General features: G+C 43.3%; 3 protein-coding genes across 4 annotated transcripts; 2 read left to right on the top strand and 1 right to left on the bottom strand.

Annotated features, from left to right (window-relative positions):
* Window positions 1–55: 55 nt before the first annotated feature.
* arfgap3 (ADP-ribosylation factor GTPase activating protein 3) lies at window positions 56–8,541 on the top strand. Its single transcript, XM_041963726.1, has 16 exons — window positions 56–212; window positions 939–1,057; window positions 1,333–1,405; window positions 1,528–1,659; window positions 1,814–1,894; window positions 2,019–2,112; window positions 2,206–2,265; window positions 2,358–2,404; window positions 2,525–2,673; window positions 2,826–2,957; window positions 3,062–3,190; window positions 3,857–4,009; window positions 4,225–4,342; window positions 4,553–4,640; window positions 5,459–5,583; window positions 5,677–8,541. Exons 1-16 carry the CDS (start codon window positions 144–146, stop codon window positions 5,692–5,694), a joined length of 1,587 nt encoding a protein of 528 aa, XP_041819660.1. The 5' UTR covers window positions 56–143; the 3' UTR covers window positions 5,695–8,541.
* A 712-nt stretch (window positions 8,542–9,253) lies between these two features.
* Window positions 9,254–15,055, top strand: LOC121625799 (IKBKB interacting protein). 2 transcript variants are annotated; one of them, XM_041964065.1, is made up of 4 exons: window positions 9,254–9,660; window positions 9,741–9,858; window positions 12,658–12,879; window positions 13,533–15,055. In XM_041964065.1, the coding sequence occupies exons 1-4, from the start codon at window positions 9,464–9,466 to the stop codon at window positions 14,097–14,099; spliced, it is 1,104 nt and encodes a 367-aa protein (XP_041819999.1). In that variant the 5' UTR covers window positions 9,254–9,463; the 3' UTR covers window positions 14,100–15,055. The 2 variants fall into 2 exon arrangements, with proteins under 2 accessions (XP_041819999.1, XP_041819998.1); XM_041964064.1 differs by lacking the exons at window positions 12,658–12,879; window positions 13,533–15,055 and adding an exon at window positions 10,703–12,511.
* A 1,176-nt stretch (window positions 15,056–16,231) lies between these two features.
* Window positions 16,232–19,563, bottom strand: ckap4 (cytoskeleton associated protein 4). The gene is made up of 2 exons (XM_041964225.1): window positions 19,156–19,563; window positions 16,232–17,819 (listed from the first exon to the last, which is right to left on the bottom strand). Exons 1-2 carry the CDS (start codon window positions 19,471–19,473, stop codon window positions 16,605–16,607), a joined length of 1,533 nt encoding a protein of 510 aa, XP_041820159.1. The 5' UTR covers window positions 19,474–19,563; the 3' UTR covers window positions 16,232–16,604.
* Window positions 19,564–21,771: the final 2,208 nt, after the last annotated feature.

The raw sequence follows: 21,771 nt of genomic DNA, 5'->3' as shown, positions 1-21,771 counted from the left end.
ACCACGGGTAGTTCTTATCCAATCAGAGCCAGACTACGATGTTTTCCGACTGACGTGTCGTATTGGGTTATTATTGAGGAAAAACACAGCGCTGTTTTTCATGCTACGTCTGTAACCAGCAGGTATCAGCAACAGATAGAAAAATGTCAGAGCCCAGCAAGCAGGACATTTCAGCTATCTTTAAGCGGCTTCGCTCCATTCCTACGAATAAGGTGAGAAGTTTACGCGGCTGAAGATCTACCCTCCTTAACAAGGAAGTTAGCTGAACTAAATATCTGACACGTCGCACTTTGAGAAACGCCAGGGCTAGCACTAACTTACCTGCTTAATTTAACAGTCAAAGCTAGCTGATACATGTGATGTTGAAAATTGGTTGGCACTGTTAAAAAAGACCCCAGTTATTCCCTGGTAACAGAAGGAGAGTAATATGTCAGAAAACGTGTGAACCGTAACCAGTCGCAACGTTAGCCAAGCGTTTGACAGCCTAGCTAGCTACATTTTGACAGCTGACGTTAGCCGAGGTTTAATTTTCGTTAGCTTTATGCTTCGCCATGGCGTTTGCTCCACTTGGAAAAATGTAAGACGATAGTACAGACAGTCTGAATTATAAGCACAAAGAAAGTGTGTTGTGTTTAGACAGCAGGAGTTCATTCCATCCTGAAATTCAATTCAGCTTCACTAACAGCTGTTTGAATCAGCTGCAGAGCTGATTGCAATGTGAAGTGCAACGTGCACTTCAGACCCGGTTAAACAGTTGCTGTTTTAATCTAACGAACACCCTTCACACTGTTTGCTTCCACGTCTCGTTTATTGATTTTGAAGATAGGAATCCTGAATCAGGAAGAACTTCAGTCTTTACTGCTCTTTTTTTTTTAAATATATGTGTTTATATTTTGAAATAAAGCTTCATTTGGGTGAGTCTCCTGTGCCCCCCCTAGATTTGCTTTGACTGCTCAGTTAAAAACCCCAGCTGGGCCAGCATCACCTATGGCGTGTTCCTGTGTATAGATTGCTCTGGAGCACACAGGTCTCTCGGGGTGCACCTGTCCTTTATCAGGTAAGTCCGGACTTATTCATATCAAACTATATATATCAGAGTGCTTCACAATTAAAGCAGGTAGTAGGAAATACCAGCTAGAATTGTAACAAATTCAAAAGTAACATAATACAATTTACTGGAATTACCGTACCGTCAGTTGACGCTGAGCTCTGAGAACATCTAGTGGAGGCCAACCCTACAGTAATATGATCCTTGTGCTTTGTCACATTGTAGGGAGAGATGCAGTTCATATCTGTCAAACCGTTAAATCCTGACATTTTTGTGTTCCACAGGTCAACTGAGCTGGATTTTAATTGGTCGTGGTTCCAGCTAAGATGTATGCAAGTGGGAGGCAATGCCAGCGCGGTCGGTACCTGAACGCAGAGCATCCGCACACTATCAGTAACAGATTGAACGTTGAACACATGTACTGTAATGTAACGTAATTCTTCCTGTCTGCTGTATCTGTTCTGGCCTTCCTATGGCAGATTGCATTTTTCAATCAACATGGTTGCACGGCCAGCGCTGCCAATGCCAAGTACAACAGCCGAGCTGCTCAGCTGTACAGGGAGAAGATAAAGACTTTAGCCACACAAGCCACCAGACGCCATGGCACTGAGGTAATGTAGAATGTTTAAAGCACCATACACTTGCAGGTTGCTACAGACAAGCTTTGGCTTCCTGTGTACTACCTCTTTTTTTATGACACTTGGCATCAAATATATCTTCAAGTGCAGATAGCGGTCTCAGTTTTACTGCTTTTCTTCTGTGCAGTTGTGGCTTGACAGTCAGGCTCCTCTCTCCCCAACATCGCCAGATGACAAGCAGGTGGACTTCTTCAGTCTGCATTCGCAGGTAGATTCACATTGTGCTTGCTTTGCCGGGGTGTGATTTTTATCCATGTAGCTGCTTGTTGGGTACCGACACAGTGCCAGGGATCAGAGACTTCACCATATGTGTCTGTTTGATGTTGTGCCAGGCTGTTCCTGAAAACCTGAACATGGCCAAGATGAGTCTCAGCTCCTCCACATCAGAGAAGCGGGTAACTGCGGAAAAAGAGGAAGACAAAAATGGTATTCAGTGTTTCTCCTGAACAGTGTAGAAAGCCCACAAACTACAAGCATGCACTAGTAGTATTTATCTCAGTACCATTTAAACCTTCACAGGTAATCTTGAGGAGGGTCCAAGTGTGGAGATGCTGAGTGTTTCTCCAAAAGCAAATCCAGGTTGGTTTATATTCTTCATGTTTAGGATTATCTCATTTATTTTAAGACTGAACTGTGGGAGTTGTAACTTTACCGTCCTTCAATCTCAACAGAACTCTCCTCTCTTCTGAAGAAGAAACCAGCCGGTGCCAAGAAAACCGTATGTACTCCTTGTATCATTGTAAACTTCTGGTTGGACACAGCACACTATCATAAGTCCAGTACGTGTGTTCACAGACTTTCATTCGTAGTGTGTTTTGCAAACTGTGTCTGCTTCTAGTTGGCCTCAAAGAAGGGAGGTCTGGGCGCCCAGAAGGTTAGCAGCAAGAGTTTCACAGAGCTGGAGAAGAAGGCTCAAGCTGCTGATAAGCTCAGAGAGAAAGAAGAGGGCACTACAACTGGCAAGAATATTCAGTCTAAGGAATCCATGTGCGTGTTTTTACTGCTTTTATCTGTATTATATTTGATGTTTTCCTTCCATTTGTTTGTGGTCAGTGCATGTTTTTTGCGTTTCTGTTCGCTGCTATACTCCCCCTCTGTTTTGTCATTTTTAAACTCACCTGCCTCGCTCTTTGCCGCAGTGTCCCATCCCTGCGACTGGCCTGTATAGATCTTGAGAAGCAGAGGAAAATGGAGGAGCAGAAGTTGAAGGGATTAGAGGGGAAGAAGAGAGAGCAAGCTGAGAGACTGGGCATGGGTCTCGGCGTGAGGAGGTATGATGATGAAGAAACAAGTACTAGTCATCCTCCAGCTAACTTGTGTCATTAGTTTTCACGTCTGCTGTGTTTGTTCTTCTGATTTCTACTCTCCTCTGTAGTGGAGTGTCTCATTCTGTGACGTCGGACATGCAGATCATCCAGCAGGAGAATCCACAGGCGGCCAAGACCACCAAAGGACGACGGTTCACTGAAGACGACGATGATGATGAAGGGTCCTTCAGCTCTAGGTCAGAAAATGAAAATTTACAATAAAAAATCTGCGTGTTTATGTACAGTACTTATTTTTATGCCGACAGCCCTAACCAGAGGCATGATGCTTTCAGGTTGTCTGCTCGTCCATCTGTACATAATTGCATACATATGTCTGTCTGTCCCATTCTCATGAACACAGTATCTCAGGAGCGCCTTTTGGGAATTTCTTCAAATTTGGCATAAACGTTCACTTGAACTCAAGGATGAGCTGATTAGAATTTAGTGGTCATTTAGTGATCTCACAAAAATACATTTTAGGCCGTAACTCAAGAATTCATACACCGATTATGAAAATTTCACACAAATTACTTATAAGATAAAATGATGAAGTGTTGACATTTTATATCCTAAAGGTAAAAGGTCCCCTTCACTGTGACGCCACAATGTTCGGAAAAAAAACATTTTTCCAGCCATTATTGAACACCATAACTCACGAACAGAAGGCAGATTGTTACCATATTTCACATTTGGTCAGATACTCTTGGGTGTCCACCTTCAAACTGTGGTGATTGTGTTGATTGAATTTGTGGCTTCTTTGCAGCAGTATCCATATTTGAAGCATTGAAGTCCACCACAAGCTGATTGGTTCTGCTGAGAATGAGCCTCAGCCTGACGTCACTGTGACCTTCTTCTGTCTTTAGGATCTTGTCCCGCTTTGGGGATCAAACCGAAAGTGCGGATAGTTTCTCCTCACGGTGGGATGATAGAGGCGAGGGAGGAGGCTGGATGAAGGAGAGCAAGAAACCAGAGCCAGACTTCTTGTTGACCTCCACTATGTCATCGCTGGACGACAGGTAGGATATTGTGTGTTTTAATGTAATATACATCTTGCTGCTGTGCTGCAGTGTAACAGAGTCCTCATGACTTTGTGTAAGCTTTTGTGTTCCCACGTGTGTACAAATAAATGCCAGGTGAAATATGGCTAAAATAAAGAGTTGATGATAACAAAATATCTTTCATTATACCACAACTGTTTTCATTCGTAATCATTGTTTTGTTTCGTTATCAGGCCCACAGCCAGAAGAAAACCAGAACCAGTGTTGGACACAGGAGAGGCTCGGACAAAGTTTGGGGACGTGAAAGCCATCTCTTCTGACATGTACTTTGGAAAACATGATAACTCTGAGGTACACAATGACAACATACATCTTTCCCTCTCCACATGCTGTCTGTACTGTTGTCTATATGTATACTGTGTGGTTTTTATACTTAGTCAGTAACATATGCTGTATTTTTACTTGTCGATTTCCGTAAATATTTGCTCTTGCAGTGATAATGATGTACCACGTAATCAGAGTTGTTGAAATCATTCATGTTTCTGTATCTCTTTTCTTTAGTACGAGACCAAAACACAACTGGAAAGATTTACTGGGAGCACCTCCATCAGTTCAGCAGACCTTTTTGATGATCCGAAGAAACAGGCTGGTAAGAGACTTCTGCACCATCACTGCCTCTGCAAAAACAATTCAGTGTATTCATTTAAATGTGTATTGTTGATAAATATATATAAAAAAATGTCTGTGGAATTACCCAAAGACACACTGAGACTCATGCAGGAATACGTTTGTATTCTTATCCTGAACTTCTCTTTAAAAACTGTTAACTGCACAAAACTGTAAATTGCTCATTTCAACTTTTTCATGCGGTTTTGATCATGAGTGTAATCCCCAAACGGCTATACACGGCTGCTTATTCCCCAGCAGTAAAAAGAGGACTAGCAGTGTGTCATCAGAGCAGTTCTGTCTGTACTGTGACAGATATGATTCGGGAATGATTTGACATGAAATTGCAGGCTAAAAAAGTTAATCCGGTCCATGACTTCGATGAGATGAGAGAACATTAACCTGTTACAGTATCTGATGCTACACTGTCGGAAGCAGAGCGAGGGAGTCGCCAAAATATGCTAATAAATCCAGGAACAACGGGTTGAACCTCTGAGTAAACTACAAAACCATCACGATGATTATCCTAAATGGAATGTTAATTGTGATAGTTCTTTTTAAATTTTAGTTGAATACTGTAACATATGAATTAAAAAGATATTTTACTGTGTTTTAAGCGTTAGAGGCACATCGTCCATACAAGACAGGCGAGGATCACCAAAAGAGACAATTCTTAATACGAGAAAACACAGCCCGTTCTCTGAAATCGCTCATGTGTGCCACTTAAGAACAAATCTGTTGAGCGGTTCTTCCATGAAGCTTATCGTTCTCTGCCCGTCTGTGTTCGTCTTGTGCACACAGCGAGTTCGTACCGTCTGACCAGCGTGCTGCCCAGCGCTCCTGACATGTCACAGCTCAAACTGGGGGTGCGCTCAGTCGCGGGGAAGCTCTCCGTCATGGCCAGTGGCGTAGTCAGCTCAATTCAGGTCAGTCAATTAACACAGCCCCTGAATCAAGATCCTATAAACATCTCATAACATAAATTCAGGTTCTTATAATATGTATTGTCTTTTTTCCAGGATCACTACAGTTCCTGAGTCATGCTGGATCTCTTGGATTCAGCGCCCTTTTTGATGTTCTCTGTTTAGCAGAGTCTGATAAGTTTCCCAGTGAGTGGTGGTCACTCATCTGGGGAGTAAATGAAGGAGAAGGATCAGCAGTGCGAATCTGCTCTGTGACAGCACCGTACCCCCGAATAACCCTGTATACATCTATAGCTAGTTTTTTATCAGATAATTATATACAAGAGCTGTAAGAATCAAGATGACCGAAGCACAACAGATTCAGTTGAATTATGTTCCCTGCAGGCATCTTGAAGGGAATTCTATGTGTAGATTTCAGTTATGAAGAATATTTACCTTGTTTGCAGTTTATTACTTTATTGCTTTGAGGTCTGGGGATTTAAATGTTATAGATGCTGTATGTAGCAGTCTGAGAAGGTTTATGGTGGTATGAAGAGGGGATTCGCTTTTTCATTCCGTTAGCTGATGAGGTCAAAAAGCAGTGGGGTGGAATTCAATTTTTAATTGGTGAACATGCCCACTGTAGTGTTGGGCTTTTGTTGCACATTCCCACAGGTTTGAAAGTGTCCTTTCCGTCCCCAAAGTGCACTTATGTTCGCTCTTCCACATGCAGGACCAAAACCTGATAAAGAGGCCCCAGGGGACCAGACATGTATGTTTCTTAATTGCATATACTATCAGTTATGTAAACTGGGATAGGCCTCTTTAGCGCGTATGCTTCATTATCTTGCAAATAGTTATGTTTTCCTTTGTTTTCGTAGGCCATGCATCTGTATGGACACACACCCCAGTTACAGCTGGAACTAAAATGGGATCTGTATCTGGGTACATCCTCGGATACTAAATGATGCAATCTTGCCTTTGTGTTTACACCTGGTATGTTTCACGCATTCTCCTTTTCCTCATTGGGATCAAATCTCTGTCCTCCAGAGCAAAAGCTGCACAAGTAATTTTGGACGGCGGCAAATCAGCCTAAGACCCCCTAAAGAAATCTTATATGTTAGCTAAAAAGAAATATCTGTATGTTTGCTGGCAGACTACCTCCCGATGTTGTCAGGCAGATCTGATTACATTCTGATCACAAACATTACACTGTGCGTTTTTCCTTATCGGGATAATGTGTTTGGATACAGATCACATTTTAATACCAGGTGTAAATGGGGTCAAAATGACAAGATGGCATGAAGCCTTAGCAGCTATCAAAAAAATAAGCTTAAAGGAAAAGTTGGACATTTTGAGAAATATACTGATTTTCTGCTTGGTACCACTCTCATATCCTACCACAAAGTCCAAAAGGCTGAAGAATAAAAGCTTTGGCTTTTTATATGGATATCTTTGGACAAAACCAGGCTAGCTGTTTCTCCCTGCTACCAGTCTTTATACTAAGCTAAGATAACCTTCTGTTTAACTTAGCTTTATATTTAATGGACAGATGTGAGAGTGGTCTCAATCTCCTCATATAAGTCTATTCCTTTTCTTTTTTTAAAAAACAAACAGATAATCGATCGACTTACTAGCACTAGAATGACCTTACTTGATGCCAGTTGCACTATGTGTTACATTCTGTTTTTTTCTTCTTCTCAATCCAGTTGGTTGGAATTAAGACACTTTAAGACATTGTCATCAAGGACATAGTCAACAGTGTAACCTGTTGAATTTAGAGGGTGCCTTTTGCTGATGCTTTGGTGTGAATTTGAAGGGGCTTTCTGTTGGAATTTGTGTTTACACGTCTGCGGTGACTTTCTATGTTGCCCCCTTTGGTATTTATTTTAAAGGCCCACACTTAAGATTCATGAAGGCACAAATTTGCGGATGCATTGGGACCTCTTTGTAGCTTTCAGGCCCAGCTTTACAGCATCACGTCGAGTTAAAATATGAATTAATTGATTAACAAATAAGTCCTTTTAAACCTTCAGAATTATTTTTTTGTGTTTGTAACATACTGCCGAAGTCCACGTCTTTAATTCCCTGTAACAGCTGGTAACTGGGCCAAGTAGCACTACGGATGGTGCTATAGTGTGATTTTGGATTTGACATTTAAAAGCAATAGAATAGCAGCTTGATGCCTGTTCATGGCTCTGGTATGGAATCGCTACTTGTGCTTAAGCATTTGGACTAAGTTTGACTTGATGCTTAAAGTATGTTATACTCCAGATATCTAATTGTGCAGCGTTGCGGGACTACAGCTTTTAAAACCCTGATCTGGAACAGGATGATTATATTACTGAGCAATTTCTGTACTGTTAATGCTTCTCAGGAGTTTGATTTGAGTCGTGTGAAACACTTAAAGAAATGGTCAAAGTGAAAGTTGTAGATCCTGCAATGACCAAATATTTGTTTACTCCATCACTCTATGCCTTAGTCCAAAGATCTCTGATTACATGCCCTCATTTTGCAATATTGTGGAGTCCACTAGTTACCCTTTTTGCACATAATTTGTCTTAAATTGCACGTGGCAGCTTTTGCTTGAATGTACTGTATTGCAATTGAACCTTTGACGATGCGTCCAGTTTAGACTTTTTGTATTTTGCTCATCTTTGTGAGATTGTTTGTGTCTTCTGCTGTTCAATATTGTTAATTGTTACATAAAAGAGTAGCTGGTGTCATTTGCATGGGCCTTATAGTTAAAAGCTGACACATCCTGAATACAAGATAGCTGGAACCCATCCATTAAATAATGATGTAATTAAGAGTTCAACAAAAACTGTACAGTAGGCTGAGAACTGCTACATACAATGTTGTATAGGGCTTTGAATTACCATTTATAGAAAGCTACTGATAATCAAGTTTTGCCATATTTTGACACTCAAAATGTAAGTAAGATTTTTGGAAACCTGCCAAATAAATGGCTTGTGCTTAAGATCTTTTGCCTGGTCATTTTATGTTTGCGCTGCACAGAAATGTTTCTTTGTGTTTGATGAATTTGATTCATCATTTAGGTTTTTAAGAAAAGAGCAAAAAAAGTGGCATAACATCAGGCTGCACATTGGTGTTTTTAAATGTCTTGTGCGTTTTACCTTCAAATATATGAAATGCGTTGTACTTTGAACAGTCCAAAACCAAAGAAATGCAATTTACAATCACATCATTCAGAGGAAAGCAGCAAATCCTCACAATGCAAAAGCAGGTATCAGGACATATTTGGTGTTTTTTGCTAAATACATGATTTAAAAGATTAATCAACTCTAAAAATTGTTGCCAGGTCATTTTCTGTCCATCGAATAATCAATCAATCGACTAATTGTTTTAGTTTAATCCAGCATGGCCACCCTCAGGGCAAATGCTGGCAAGGCGCTTACGTGGCTGGCTGAGGCGTTTACGTTGCGTCCTTCATTGTCGGACCACGCGAGTGCAGAATGGAGCGATCAAACAAATTGGCAAACGTGACTGAAAACGGCAATTTTGTTTACAATATTGCGCAACTCAAGGGAAAAGGGTGAACTACTGGTCCAGGGGTTACTTTTTTGTAGTTAAAGTTTTTGAATTTTTAACTAAGCAAGTCAGCTGAACGGGGTATTTTATTTACGAGCTAACGAGGAGTACGTGAAGGCGGCATTTTCCCAAGGAACAGGGTAAAGCGAAGGAGTTGTTATAGCGGTAAAATACTCTAAACTTAGCGGCTAATTACACGTTTTTATGTCATTTTAGTGTCCCACATTATGCACTTATTTGTGAAAGAGGTGTTTTATTTTACCGTGCGACGTAACGAATAGCTGCTCGCACGTTTATTTTACTGTTAGGCCCGTAAATTTATCCAGAGTACAAGTTTCGACAGTGCGTAAAAATGCCGACTGAAGTAAAGCAGAGGAAGAAGTCACAGAAACAAAGTGATGAAGCGTCGCCGGCAAATGGCAAAGACGAGGCTCAGAGAGTGAAGACGGAAGCTGGAAGCGGCGCAGCAGCGAATAAAACGTCGTCGAGTTTGGATGTTAGAAGTTTAATGTGTTTGTTGTCGCTTGCAGCTTGCGGGGCTCTGAGCTGGTGAGTCCTGAACGCTGATATCTGTGTGCGTGTTGGCCAACAGTCCTCCACTAACGTCCCTGCGTCTGCTTGGCTTTCAGGGTGGTGCTCCAACAACACCAGAGGTTTTCCGAAATTGAGGAAAAGTACAAGTTTCTGCACGGGAAGACCTCGAGTCTGTTCGACATGGAGGAAGAAGTCCTGAAAGTTTCCGAGAAGGTGCGTTTCATTCATGGTGCAACAGCAGCTGTGAGGGATGGAACAGTAAAGGGTCGATTCACCCAAAAATACAAGAAACTAAAGGTTATCAACTAACCTGTTGTGGTATCAAGTCATGTGGACAGTGTTGGGTTTTTTCTGCCTCCACTTCAGTGCAATGGGATTTAATTTATGGGCTCACAGCAATAAACAATAAATAGAGTTTTCACTGCTTTCTACTGAAGATGTAGCCTCTACATGAACTGATGTAGGTGTGCTCAAATGCAGGAGGCAGGAATCTGGACAAGTGTTGCGCAAGTAAGACCCAAACTCTCTGTGTAGCTAAATACCACATGAGGTAATTGATAACATGTTCTTTCTTTGTGTGATTTGGGTGAAATGATGCTTTAAGTTTGTGTGAAAACACAAGAATCCTTTATTTGTTTCCATTTTAGCCTTTAAGTGTGATTTGGGTTGATAGTTTTAATCTGGTTTAGTGAAGAAGGGGGCGAGCACTGTGGCTGGTTCCCAACCTGGAATCTGTGTTTTTGCTATGATTTTGCTTTTCTTGTGAAATGGAACAACCTGAGGAAGGAAAAAATACAACTAGTAGCTCATAAACAGATGCAACCTGTGCCAACCTTCAGACTTATTACAAGGGATCAAACGCCAAGAAGATGATGAACCACTGCTAAACATTATATAAAACCCTCTGCAGGCTAAATTTTGTTCGTTAGTGGGTGATCTAATTGAGATCTCTCCTGTATGCATGCGCTTTGTTTCCTGCTGTGTATATTTTATATGAATACTGAGGACCATAGAGCTCCCACAGAAACAGCCCTCCTGTTTTGTGTTGCGGCTGCAGCTTGCCGCTTCTGAGGATGACCTACAGGAGGCACTCTCCACCGCCTCCTTGGCAACACGACTCCAGCAGGACATCTCTACCCTCCACGCTGCTGTCATGGTGATGCAGGACGAGGAGAACTCCGCCTCCCGTGACCTGCAGACGGTCAACAGCCACTTCCTCAATGTGACGGAGACGTGGCAGGAGCGTCTGGCCGGCATCACCTCTGACCTGGCTGCCCTCAAGGCCGAGTCCCGGGAGGCTCACGCCGGCGCCACTGAGCGGGTGAACGAGGCCGAGCGGAGGGCCCGGTCGCTGGCGGGGAGGTTGGAGGAGCTAGAGGACAGCACTAAGAGGAACGCCCGAGCTATGGAGCGCACAGAGGAAGACGATGCCAAGCGAGCGCAGGGTCAGCTGGACTGGAACACCAAGCAGATCCACAACCTGGAGCAGCAGATCAGCAGCCTGAACAAGAGGGAGGCTGAGCTCAGCTCTCAGCTGCAGGAGCACATTCCTCGGGCGCAGGAGTGCGAAGAGCACCTGCCCCAGGTAGAAGAGGCGGTGCGCTCCATCCTGAGGCTGGGGGTGGATCTGAACGGGGTGGAGAAACGTCTGGAGGAGGTGACGTTGCAGGTGTTTGGGACTGAGGACAGCATGCTGAAAGCGCTCAATGAAATCCTGGAGATGAGACAGGAGCTGGACACCCTGCAAGCCCAAAACAGCATCCTCAAGATGAAAAATGAGCTGTCAGTGGTTAAGGAGGCGGTCCGTGAACTCACCATGGTGCTGAGGGATAATAGGGTCGACAGCCAAAAGGACTCTGGCACTCTGGAGGACGAAGGATGGAGAGACGAGGAGGAGGAGGAGGAGGAGGTGTGGGAAAAAGATGACGAGACAACTCAGCCTCTTTACGATGACCTCACTGAATGATGTCAATGTTTTGAGTCAGCTGAGGAAAAGGAGTGGTCCTGTCTTACTATTTGCTGTCAAAGGCTGTTAAAGTTTTTAATATGTGTACCTCAGTTTAATGTCAGAAAAATGTATGCTTGATTTCAACATGAATCCTGGTATCATGCACTGTACAGTATTACACATCAAGAATGTATTTTAGGTTGCTTTCACAAACAAATCGGTTTAAACTGATTCAGATTGTACAGTTCATCTGGGCTGGTGTCAAGGCTGTTAATGGAAGCCTGGTGCAAACCAAATACATCTAACTGAGATCATTTGTACAGGAGGGTCTTGGCCCCCTGTCATGCCGGCTCTGGTGCAGTTCGTTTGTGACAAACCAACCGCAGAATTGTATTACAGTAGATATATAATTTTAGCACAATTTCAAAAGCTAAGCTACTAGTAAAACTGTTGATCATGAACACCAGAGAACATAAATATACGCAATATACGAAGCATTAAAGTGCTGCATAAAGTTCTGTCTGTTACTGGAATCTGGCTCCTGAGGATGCAGGATGACGATCACCAGAATTGTCCAATCAGCGATTTAGCTGTCAGTCTGTATAAACTCATGGTTACTCCTCTTTGACTAAAATGCAACAGTATTATTTTTTCCCCTTGGCTCAGACCAAATAAGCTACAGGTGGGAAAGCAACCTTCATGTTTGTTTAATGTGGAGTGACAACATTTAGGCTTCTACAGTACAGTACAGTATATAAGCTGGCCTTTTGCACTGATGTACTGATATCTGTTACATTTCACCTCTTCACAGTATGGCAATCATTTCATGAACTTATTAAATAAAAGCTCATTTTTTTATGGAAAAGCTCTTACTTGTATAATTTGTGTTGTCTTAGTATTTAATGCTCTTGTTTATGGCGGCACTAGCATCTCTCTTGTGTTTTTCATAAAGAAAAATAACCTGAAATGATGTCTTGTAATGTATGATTGCTTTAAATAACTTCCACCTCCTGAACATACAGCAGCTGTATCTGTCAATCCATGCACTGTATGTCCTGTTTCAGTGTGCGAGCGTCCAGCCGATGCTGGAGAGTCTTGGGGGTCAGCGGGGGGCTCTGCGGTCCCAGCTGGAGGGTTTCGAGCAGGACGTGAGCCGGCTGAAGGAGTGGGCCTCTGGACTGACTGAGAAACGAGCTCAGCTTCAGACCAGCCTGACCACACTGAGAGACGCCGTGGCACAGATCGAAGAACGCACCTCAGCCATCGCAAAGGACTTTGCCAACAAGGTATGTCAGATTGTTTCATCGTCACGGGAAAGGAAATCATCGCAGAGCTTCTGTCTTATTGCCAGTGCCAGCTGTGACTCCAGATGCAGGGAACAAAATTCAACCACAGGGCTGCAACTCACTTATTTCCACTATTGATTAGTCAGTGAGTCATTTTGTCCATAAAATGGGAAAAAAATTATGAAAACTGCCCAGATCCCACTGTGACGTCTGCAAATCTCATGGTTCTGTCCAACAGTTCAAGAAATTCACTTTACTATCACATACAACACAGAAAAATCTTCAAGTCCTCACAGTTTAGAAGCTGCAACCAGCAAATGTGTGTCTTCAATAATTACTGAAACAAGTCTACCATTATCAAAATAATTGCTGTCATCAGCTAATTATTGTAGCTGTACAAAAATCAGTTGACAAGGGCACAAGTACATCAGGCATTCAATCAATTCTACCTCTAATCAGGAATTTATATTCACTTTTCGCTGAACTAAATGTGTTATTTATCTATTTTTACCTTCAAATATATGAAATAATTCAGTTTGCTAAGGTAAAAGCCTTGTTTTTTTTTGTTGTAGGCCCCCTCTGACAAATATAACCTGTCCTGTTGCTATTTGAAAATGTGTTTCATCCTCTGTCCCTCTGTATTCCCCCTGTAGGTGGCGTCAGTGAGGACAGATGTGCGCAGGATGGACGGCCTGCATTCTGAGCTGGAGTCCCTGCTGACTCAGGTGGGGGAGCTGGAGGACAAGGCCGCTCAGGTGGAGCGCGACATGGTCAAACGCATCGGGGACGTGCTGGCCAACAGCATCGACCGTGTCTCAAACCTCCGCGCTGCGTCCGAACGCAACAGTCAGGCCATAGAGCAGCTCCGCAGACGCATCCCTGAACTCATCACCGCCGACAAACAAATCTCCGAGCGCCTGAGGGAGCTGGAGAGCGGCAGGGCCCGTCTCATAAGAACGGTGACCTTCGCCAGTGACCTTAAACCAAAAGTTGGTGCTATTCAGAGGGACTTTGGGGCGTTTGAGCCTCAGCTGTCGGACCTGATCCTGCGGATTGGACGACTAGCAGAGGATCTGATGAAGAGGGAGCAGGAGATCGCCGAGCTTAGACAGACATTGGCTAACCTCACTGCAGTAGAGGGAGATTTAAGTGTTACGACTAAACAGGTCAATGAAATAGCGGATATATCTGATATTGGAGAGATGCACAGGCCAACATGAGCAACCTCACCAGAGTGGAGACGAAGCTTTTCATCTTTTGGCTTTTTTGCTCAGCGGTTACATCTGATCAGCTGTCATACTACTGCTTGAAATAAACCTTTTTATTACAATTTAAATAAATGCTAAACTTTGTCCACCGAAGTGACAGCTTGAAGAGCCTGAAAGCACAAAGCCAGTATTTCTAACTCATTGAGAAGTATGAATGTGAACAACCTGGCAGCTGGTTTGTCAGCATGTTTCTGAAGTTTGGTTCAGAAAGAAACCATTGTTTCCTGTGTCAGCTCCTGTCCAGCTGTGTGAGATTTACCTGATGGAGATTCGACTGCCCTATTGTTTTGATGAACTGGTTCTGCGGCTGCGTTTTGATCTGAATCCACACACAGTCATACACATATTGTCTTGGACGTGTGTCGTGCTTTAGAGGCTGTGGAAACGTGGAGGAAATGTAGAGTCATGTAATATTTTGGCATTAATATGAACAGCGTTCAGTATGGGCACAGAAATATTGGTGTAAGAGAGTTTCACATCTCAGTTTCGTGTCTGTATGGAAAATATGAAGCTGCAGCTGGTTGACTGGAAACAGCTACTCCTGTTACTGGGTCACAGCTACAGTTACTGGTCCCAGCCAACAAATGGTCCATCAGATAATCCCTACATAAAGCTCTGAAGTGTTGCTTTTACTGTCTTTGATTGTTGTAGTTATAAAACAAACAGGATATGCTGTAATGTGCTAATTACAGTAGTGAGCTTTAGAGGTACTTCTGAGTGGATTTTACTGACTTTGAACAGAGCCAGGCAAGCTGTTTCAGTCTGTTTCCACTCTTTATGCTAAGCTAAGCTAACAGTTTGCATAAAGACAGGAGTGGTATCAATCTTCTTATATATATATATATATATCATAAAAATACATTTCTCTAAGGGGTCACAGCACCAGCAAACACTTGTATTATGATGAAGGCCACAAGCTTAACACGTAGGCCTCGCAATAAAGTTGTTCTTTACAAAGTGTTGTTGGAGTTTTGACCCTTTTAAGACTTCTTCTCCTCTCCATGCCGCTTGGAACTAGATGAAGTTGTGCCAGAAGTCAGCAGCCTCCCTGAAAAACTACGATCTGTGATTTGTCTATGAGGAAACTCGTGCAGCCAGGCCACAGCATATTCAGGACATGTGGACTGATGAAGCCTCAGATGAATGTTTTTTTCCCCGGACAAAAGCTCCCCACCTTTTCCAAGACTTGAAATTCTAGTTTGTTACCAGAACTATGTAGGACAGTAGTCGCTTGGATCTGTTGGCCCTCTGTGCTGCTTAAAGGGTTTGTTAATGTGTGTTGAGGAAAAACGCACTTCAGGTCCTGTTCTGTGGCTGGCTCGGGTGAGTTTTATAGAATTTACAAAAGTGTAACCAGAGTGAGTCTCTGATCACGATTAAATACAGGTTACAGGAAACAGTAGGTTTGGGCTCAGCTCCAGGGGGGAGGGGGGCGTCTCATATGTCTGAGTAGGTTTATATAAGTTCAGTACACAATTGTTTCAAAGCAAAAGGTGAATGACTTACTGGGCTTCCTGGATAAAAAGGAAAGGTGTGACTCCTCACAGGGCTGGTCTGGGCTCTCCTCACAAGGTGGCAAAGATGTAATCACAGAGGTCTGTTAATTAAAACTATTTTCCTCTGCGTGCCCGAGTGTCCTCCAGCAAAATAGATCACTTTGAAGTGCTCGCACAACTGCAGCCTCGGGGGTTTGACGAGGAAGCGTAGTACAGCAGAACACCTGGACGAGGAAAATTACATGTTGTCCGTGTCCTCTGTCTGCACATAAAAGAGCTCGGCGCGTGGTACTCAGTCCTCGCTGGCTTTACATGTGAAATATGTCTCGTGCTGCTTTAACGAGTTGAGCTTCACGTGAGAGGTTCATTCAAAAAATTCTAATTGTTATATTTAAAAAAAAAAAGGTGGATTATGCAATTGAGCTGGAATTCCTGTTGGGTTTTAGCATGATTTCAGCAGCCCTTTGGGTAGATCACGCCTATCAGCCCACTCCCACCCATACAATCAATGTATCACCATGATGTAACGGCACAGGCAGCTACAGCAAAGCAATCAATCGTAACTTCACACTCCTCACAGCTTTTGGGTCAACAAGAGTTTTTATTCTTAAAAAAACATGAGTGAGTAAACATAGGAGTGCTCAAAAGGAGCTCATTATTGCATCCGTTTGGTTTTCAAAAAAACAGCATCGGCACGTGAAATTTTATAAAACAAAACATTAGAAAAAAAAAAAACTACAGTGCAGAATGATGTGGAGTTGAATTCACAGATCAGCAGTCCCAGCTCTCCAACCAGTTTCCCTCACACTGGCTACTTTTTTAACTAACGTGTGCAACATCAACCATCGAGTTTGAGAAAGAATTCTTCATGGAAACAGGAAAGGTGGGATATGGTCACCCCGAGGGAGTCGTTATTGTCCATGTTTTGGTATCCCGATGTCACACTGCTAACTCAAAATCGCTACTTTCCCTTCATGCCACCGGCTTTGGATAAGCCCGCCAGTGTCTGTGTGGTCTCCTGCAGAGCCTTCTGAAGGGTAGAAATCGCCTCATCGTGGCCTTCTAGCTTGGCCGCTTTGGCTTCCAAGCCTGCTACCATGCTTCTTAAGCTCTGCAGCTGCTCTGGCTTCACGCTGCTGCTGCCCTCCAGAGCGGCGAGCCTCTCCTCCAAGTCCTTCACCTGCTGACCCACGCTGGAGTCCTGCGACGCTGACTCGGCCTGGGCGTCACCCAGGGCAGCCATAGTGGACTGGAGCTCCCCCAAACCGCTTTTCAGTGCCTCCATTTCCTGCTCCAAGCCAGCTTTGACCTTCTCCACCGCCTGCCCCTGTGCAGCGAGAGTGCTTTCATGGCTGTCGTACTTGGCGTATAGTGATTCCACTCTGCTGGTGATGTCTGACACTGACGCCGACAGTGAATCTCCACTCTCCTCTGACGCTTTAACTCTGACCTCCAGGTCGTCTGAGCGTCTCTTGAACTCGGCGGCTGCTTCATTCGCCTGCCTCTCCACATGACGGGCGGCGTCGACGGCCTGCTCCACGCTGCTCTCCAGTGTCTCGCTTTTGTCCTTCAGAGCCTGGACGCCGGCCTCTGCCGCAGACAGCGACTGCCTCAGACTCCCGACAGTCTCATGCACCACTGACCTCACTGTTTCAATTTCCTGAGACAGCGAGGATACTTCCTGGTTACGAGTCTGGAGCTCTGCCCTCACGGTGCCGATCTGCTCCCTGAGCGAGTCGGCCGAGGTGTCAGAATCCTGTTTGGCCGTTCTGATTTCAGCTACGGCATCAACGATGGCAGAGAGCTCCTGTTTGATGAGCGCAGGGTCTTCCATGTCACCCAGGCGGGCCTTGAGATCAGCCAGCTGGTTCTGCGCCTCGCCCTGAGCTTCGGTGAACTCCACCACGCTGGCAGTGATGGACTGACTCACCTCAGCCAGACGCTCCTCTACGGTCTTCTCCAGAGAAGAGAAGTCCCTCTCTCGGGCTACCTTCACCTCGCTGATGCCCTCTGAAAGGTCCCTGAGTAGATCGTTCTGGAGCTTTTGAAGGGCCTCCTCCACCCGCCTGGTCTCCACCTCGCCCCTCTTCATCCGGCTGATGGCTCCCTCCAGCTCTACCCGTGTGATGCCCAGTGATGACTCCAGCCCGTCCACAACACTCCTCAGAGACTCCACCTGTGCAACAAGGAAAAACATGCAGTACAAGTGTGTTTTTTTATCCATTTTAACACTCAAACACTAAAATGCACTCTGATACAATAACTGCAAATTGCCATTGTCCTGTGAAAACCATGTATCTCCAAAACTTTTCAGGAGCTAACAAACAGCCCTGATTTCAGCTTTGTACACTTTTCAGATGATCCACCAGGGTTTTTTTTTAGCCTATGAAGTATGAGAAGTATTTCCTGAGTATTCAATGGCATCTCATGGTCTTCATCAGCGAGTTGAGTTGTTGAAGGAGTTGGCTCAGTCTAGTGAGACACACCCATTTACTGATAAGGGCCATGTAATATGGTTGAAAGCTCAGGAAAATGCTTGTTTGTGGTCCATCCAACTCAAGGTTCCATTATTTTGTACAACAAACAAAGTTAATTCTTCTGAGGCCCAGATTTAACTTTCAAGGTAGATATTTTCTATATTTTTGCACATCACATTCAATACACACTGCATGTGATGGTGCAACCATGAGATTAAAAACAGATTTTCGTATGGCTGTGGTAACGCCTTGGTTAATAATCATATTGCAATTATCATTCATTAGTATTACTATTATCATAAGTACTTATTTAGAAGTGAGCTCACACCCAAACACACTAAACTTGTTGCACCTGTACTTTTACAGGAGCTGCGGCCTCACATAACCGAAGTGCTGGTGCCTGTAAACAGTTGCACCATATCCTGAGGAATGTTCAGACTGCCTATACACAGTGTGCTTTACATTCAGGAGGACCAACACAGGAGTGAGGAGAGAACCAATGAAATGGGAGAGGGCTTCAGTTACACAAGCCAGCAGGTAAAGGTGGTTTGCAGGTAAAAACACTGAACAAAGAAATGCTTTTACACATCATGTGAATCTTTATCACTTACTCAAAAGGGGCTGACAGTAGTGCTTATGCTGTTGCAGTGTTTTTACTTTATAATACAAAGTGTGAACTCATCCGTTCGTGCCCTGTGCAGCTTCAGCTGTTGTTCCCAAACAAAAGAAAAGCTCAAAAAATAGACAATAATGTGGATATGATTTATTTTCAGCAGGTCTGAAACTTTTACTTCTACTTATTAGACTTTTGCTCAATGAAAAAGAGTTCACCAAATCCATCACTGTGGATCACCAAACCTCCCCAACCCCCAACAGTACATGAAGTACAGCAACTTTATGGACAGTTATGTAATTGAACACAAAGTCATCTCTTATATTCCCTAATTGAGGTTTGGATTTCATTAGGAATTCTGAAATATCCGGGCACCCCTGCTGATGACTTCTCCCCATTGATTCGTATCATTTTCCACCAACCTGTTGAGCGACGCTCTCCATTTTGGTGCCCAGCTCTGCGCTCTGCCGTGCGCTCTCCTCCTGCCTGGCGCTCGCCTGGCGGATTTCCTCCACTACTTGCTGCAGATAAAAAGCAGCAAACCCTGCAGCGCCTAGCAGCGTGATATAAAACACTGCGGTGACGACAAACCCGAGGCAGCTCCCTGACCGTGGCCCCTGAGGTCCGGGGCCGCTCACCCCGTTACTGGCGCTCTTCTGGCTCTTCTTCGACGCATCGTCCTGGCTGGATGCGGCGCTCTTCTCGCCCGAGCTGTTCTTGTGTCGGTTTTTCGCAGTCATCGTCGGTGGGAGCTCGCTGAGATTCTGTGTGTGAGTGATGTGAGGGCTGCTGTTTTTTTGCTGTCGTGGATGGAGAGTGTTTCTAGTCCAGGCCCACTAACCGGACCAGCAGCGTATCAGTGAGCGCGTCGTGGCTCTCCGCGAGGCTTTTTGCATCGAGGTATGCGGATGGGGGCCGTCCCATGCGAAACTCCAGTCTCTGCGTGGGTCCAGTTTAATGACACAAAACAGCAGGAAACAATGAATGATTTCTACTGCTCTTACACTTATTGCAGTATTTTTGCACCAGAAACTAAATCCAACATATTTTTATCATCCACCCAAAGACAAGAGTCACGTTTCTGCAGAAGCATCTCTCTGGCGCAACGGCAGCGTTATTTCCCAATAAAGGTGGTTAAAGCAACTTTACTGATTTTTTTTTTTCAGTGTTCTACAAAGTCCTGATGTTAATGAACATTAGATTAATCTCCCTTTCAAGTAACTTGAAGTGAGAAAATGAAAAGACAAAAAAAAATCACCAGAGTGGCACAAAACGTTTAACCAAGCGGGCATCTTTGTCCAACGTATGCCAATCTGTGTGTTGTTGACATAAAACCGCCTGTTTCTACATTTGTCATGACTGGAGCACACGTTCATTAATGCTGCTTCAGTTCTGAAACGCTGATGCAAACTTTCTGCTGGCGGTTCTGGAGCAGACAGTACAGGGAGGGGCTGCTTCTTCCCTCTGGTTTGCTCCTCCTTTCATACGTGGCAGCTGAAGCCTCAGCGCTGCAGGCTGCCGTGGTTGCATCCCTGCACAGTGAGACACATCGGCTGAAGTCGTGGCTTCCATGTCCATATACAAAGACGTTAACAGTCCAAGTCGTTTCACTGAATTTCCTCCATTCCAAATATGAATGAATTAATTGTATTTGCAAGTAAATGAACAGGGTTCTTTTTGTAGTAATTTTATTTATGTGTGTATGATACTCAGATCATGTATAATGGCCTCATTATATCACACATGGAGTTATTAGCCTATAATATTCCAGAATGTCTCTATAGGACTTTTCTGATATCCTCGTGCACAGTTATTTTATTATTATTATTATTTATTTAGTTTTCATGGTTATTCTTGTTATTATGACAAATTATAACACTGTACCTGCCACCGGAAAAAGAAGATATCCATGCATGCAAAAATGTTCACATAGAAAAGTCAGGCCATTCATGGTCTTTTACAGCAGAGCATGTTTACATTCTTCGTTTAAACGCTAGATGTCACTAAAAGAGCGTTTTATGGTGAAAGCAAACACTGCTGAAGCGAGTCACATCCACAATGCAGTATGGACAAATGCGTACAAAACGATTATTATTAAACACTAAATACATGTAAAATAATTAGAATGTATTTCTATAATATTATTATAGGATCAGCGCTGAGTAAACAGCAGAGTTAAAATTGTATTAGGTCTTTGTGTTCTTTCTTAAACTCTATTTAAGATCAACAAGGACCCAGAACAGCTAACTGTAAAGGTATTTCAGTTTTTTAAAACAAGTTTATGTACAAAATTCCAAAAATAGTAACAGATGTTGGCTCGAGCTCGTGCACAAATGGCACTAATACTTTAAAAACAAGATAGCACAAACATATATAGAAATAAATAAAATGAATAAAGAAAAATGTAAATCTAATTTGTCACATAAGGATGTAGTTTTTACAGCATTGGTGCAGTTGGTGACGTGAACATAATAAAATTGGGGTTTGTAGTGGAAATTTTGCTAATAAATAAATAATTAAATGTGATGATATATATGTTATTGATAGACATTTCATTTAATTAGCAGAAATTACAAATACTATCAATACAATATGAGTTGAGTATGAAATTTTCTACTCAAAAAGACAAATTAAGTCAGTTTGTCAAGGTCATACAAAAGGTATCACTAAAGGTACAGTTCCAAAAATAGGTAAGTTATAGTTTCAGCTGTGTTGTGACCGAACGAATAAATGTTTTACTTATATTAAACCCTAACCGAATCAATAGGATAATATCTTAAATATTTTCAAATATTTTACTTGAAAGCAAAACTTTACCGGGTAAGAATCATGTTTTTTTCTGACAATACCTTTATTCAAACGATTCCAGTATATCTGTAAGAATAAATACCTATCTTTACTCCATCCACACCTTCAAAGGGGCGGTTTCCCAGCAGACAATGAATGCATCACGACGCCCCGCCCAGACGCCGTGACAACAGACGCTGTTCCTCCGACGCGCTGTCCAGGTGTTCGCTGTATGATATTGCAGAGATCTG

Source organism: Chelmon rostratus, chromosome 22, assembly GCF_017976325.1.
Source record: "Chelmon rostratus isolate fCheRos1 chromosome 22, fCheRos1.pri, whole genome shotgun sequence".
Lineage (NCBI taxonomy): Eukaryota > Metazoa > Chordata > Actinopteri > Chaetodontiformes > Chaetodontidae > Chelmon > Chelmon rostratus.
This window is presented reverse-complemented; position numbering and strand designations above follow the sequence as displayed.

Excerpts from the sequence above, each read along its gene's own strand:
- ckap4 (XM_041964225.1), bottom strand. The coding sequence starts at position 19,473 with ATGACTGCGAAAAACCGACACAAGAACAGCTCGGGCGAGAAGAGCGCC. Across the intron at positions 17,820-19,155 it reads TGGAGAGCGTCGCTCAACAG|GTGGAGTCTCTGAGGAGTGT; the intron begins GTTGGTGGAAAA and ends CTTGTTGCACAG.
- arfgap3 (XM_041963726.1), top strand. The coding sequence starts at position 144 with ATGTCAGAGCCCAGCAAGCAGGACATTTCAGCTATCTTTAAGCGGCTT. Across the intron at positions 1,406-1,527 it reads TGGGAGGCAATGCCAGCGCG|ATTGCATTTTTCAATCAACA; the intron begins GTCGGTACCTGA and ends TTCCTATGGCAG. Across the intron at positions 4,343-4,552 it reads GAAAACATGATAACTCTGAG|TACGAGACCAAAACACAACT; the intron begins GTACACAATGAC and ends TCTTTTCTTTAG.
- LOC121625799 (XM_041964064.1), top strand. The coding sequence starts at position 9,464 with ATGCCGACTGAAGTAAAGCAGAGGAAGAAGTCACAGAAACAAAGTGAT. Across the intron at positions 9,661-9,740 it reads GCTTGCGGGGCTCTGAGCTG|GGTGGTGCTCCAACAACACC; the intron begins GTGAGTCCTGAA and ends CTTGGCTTTCAG. Across the intron at positions 9,859-10,702 it reads TCCTGAAAGTTTCCGAGAAG|CTTGCCGCTTCTGAGGATGA; the intron begins GTGCGTTTCATT and ends TTGCGGCTGCAG.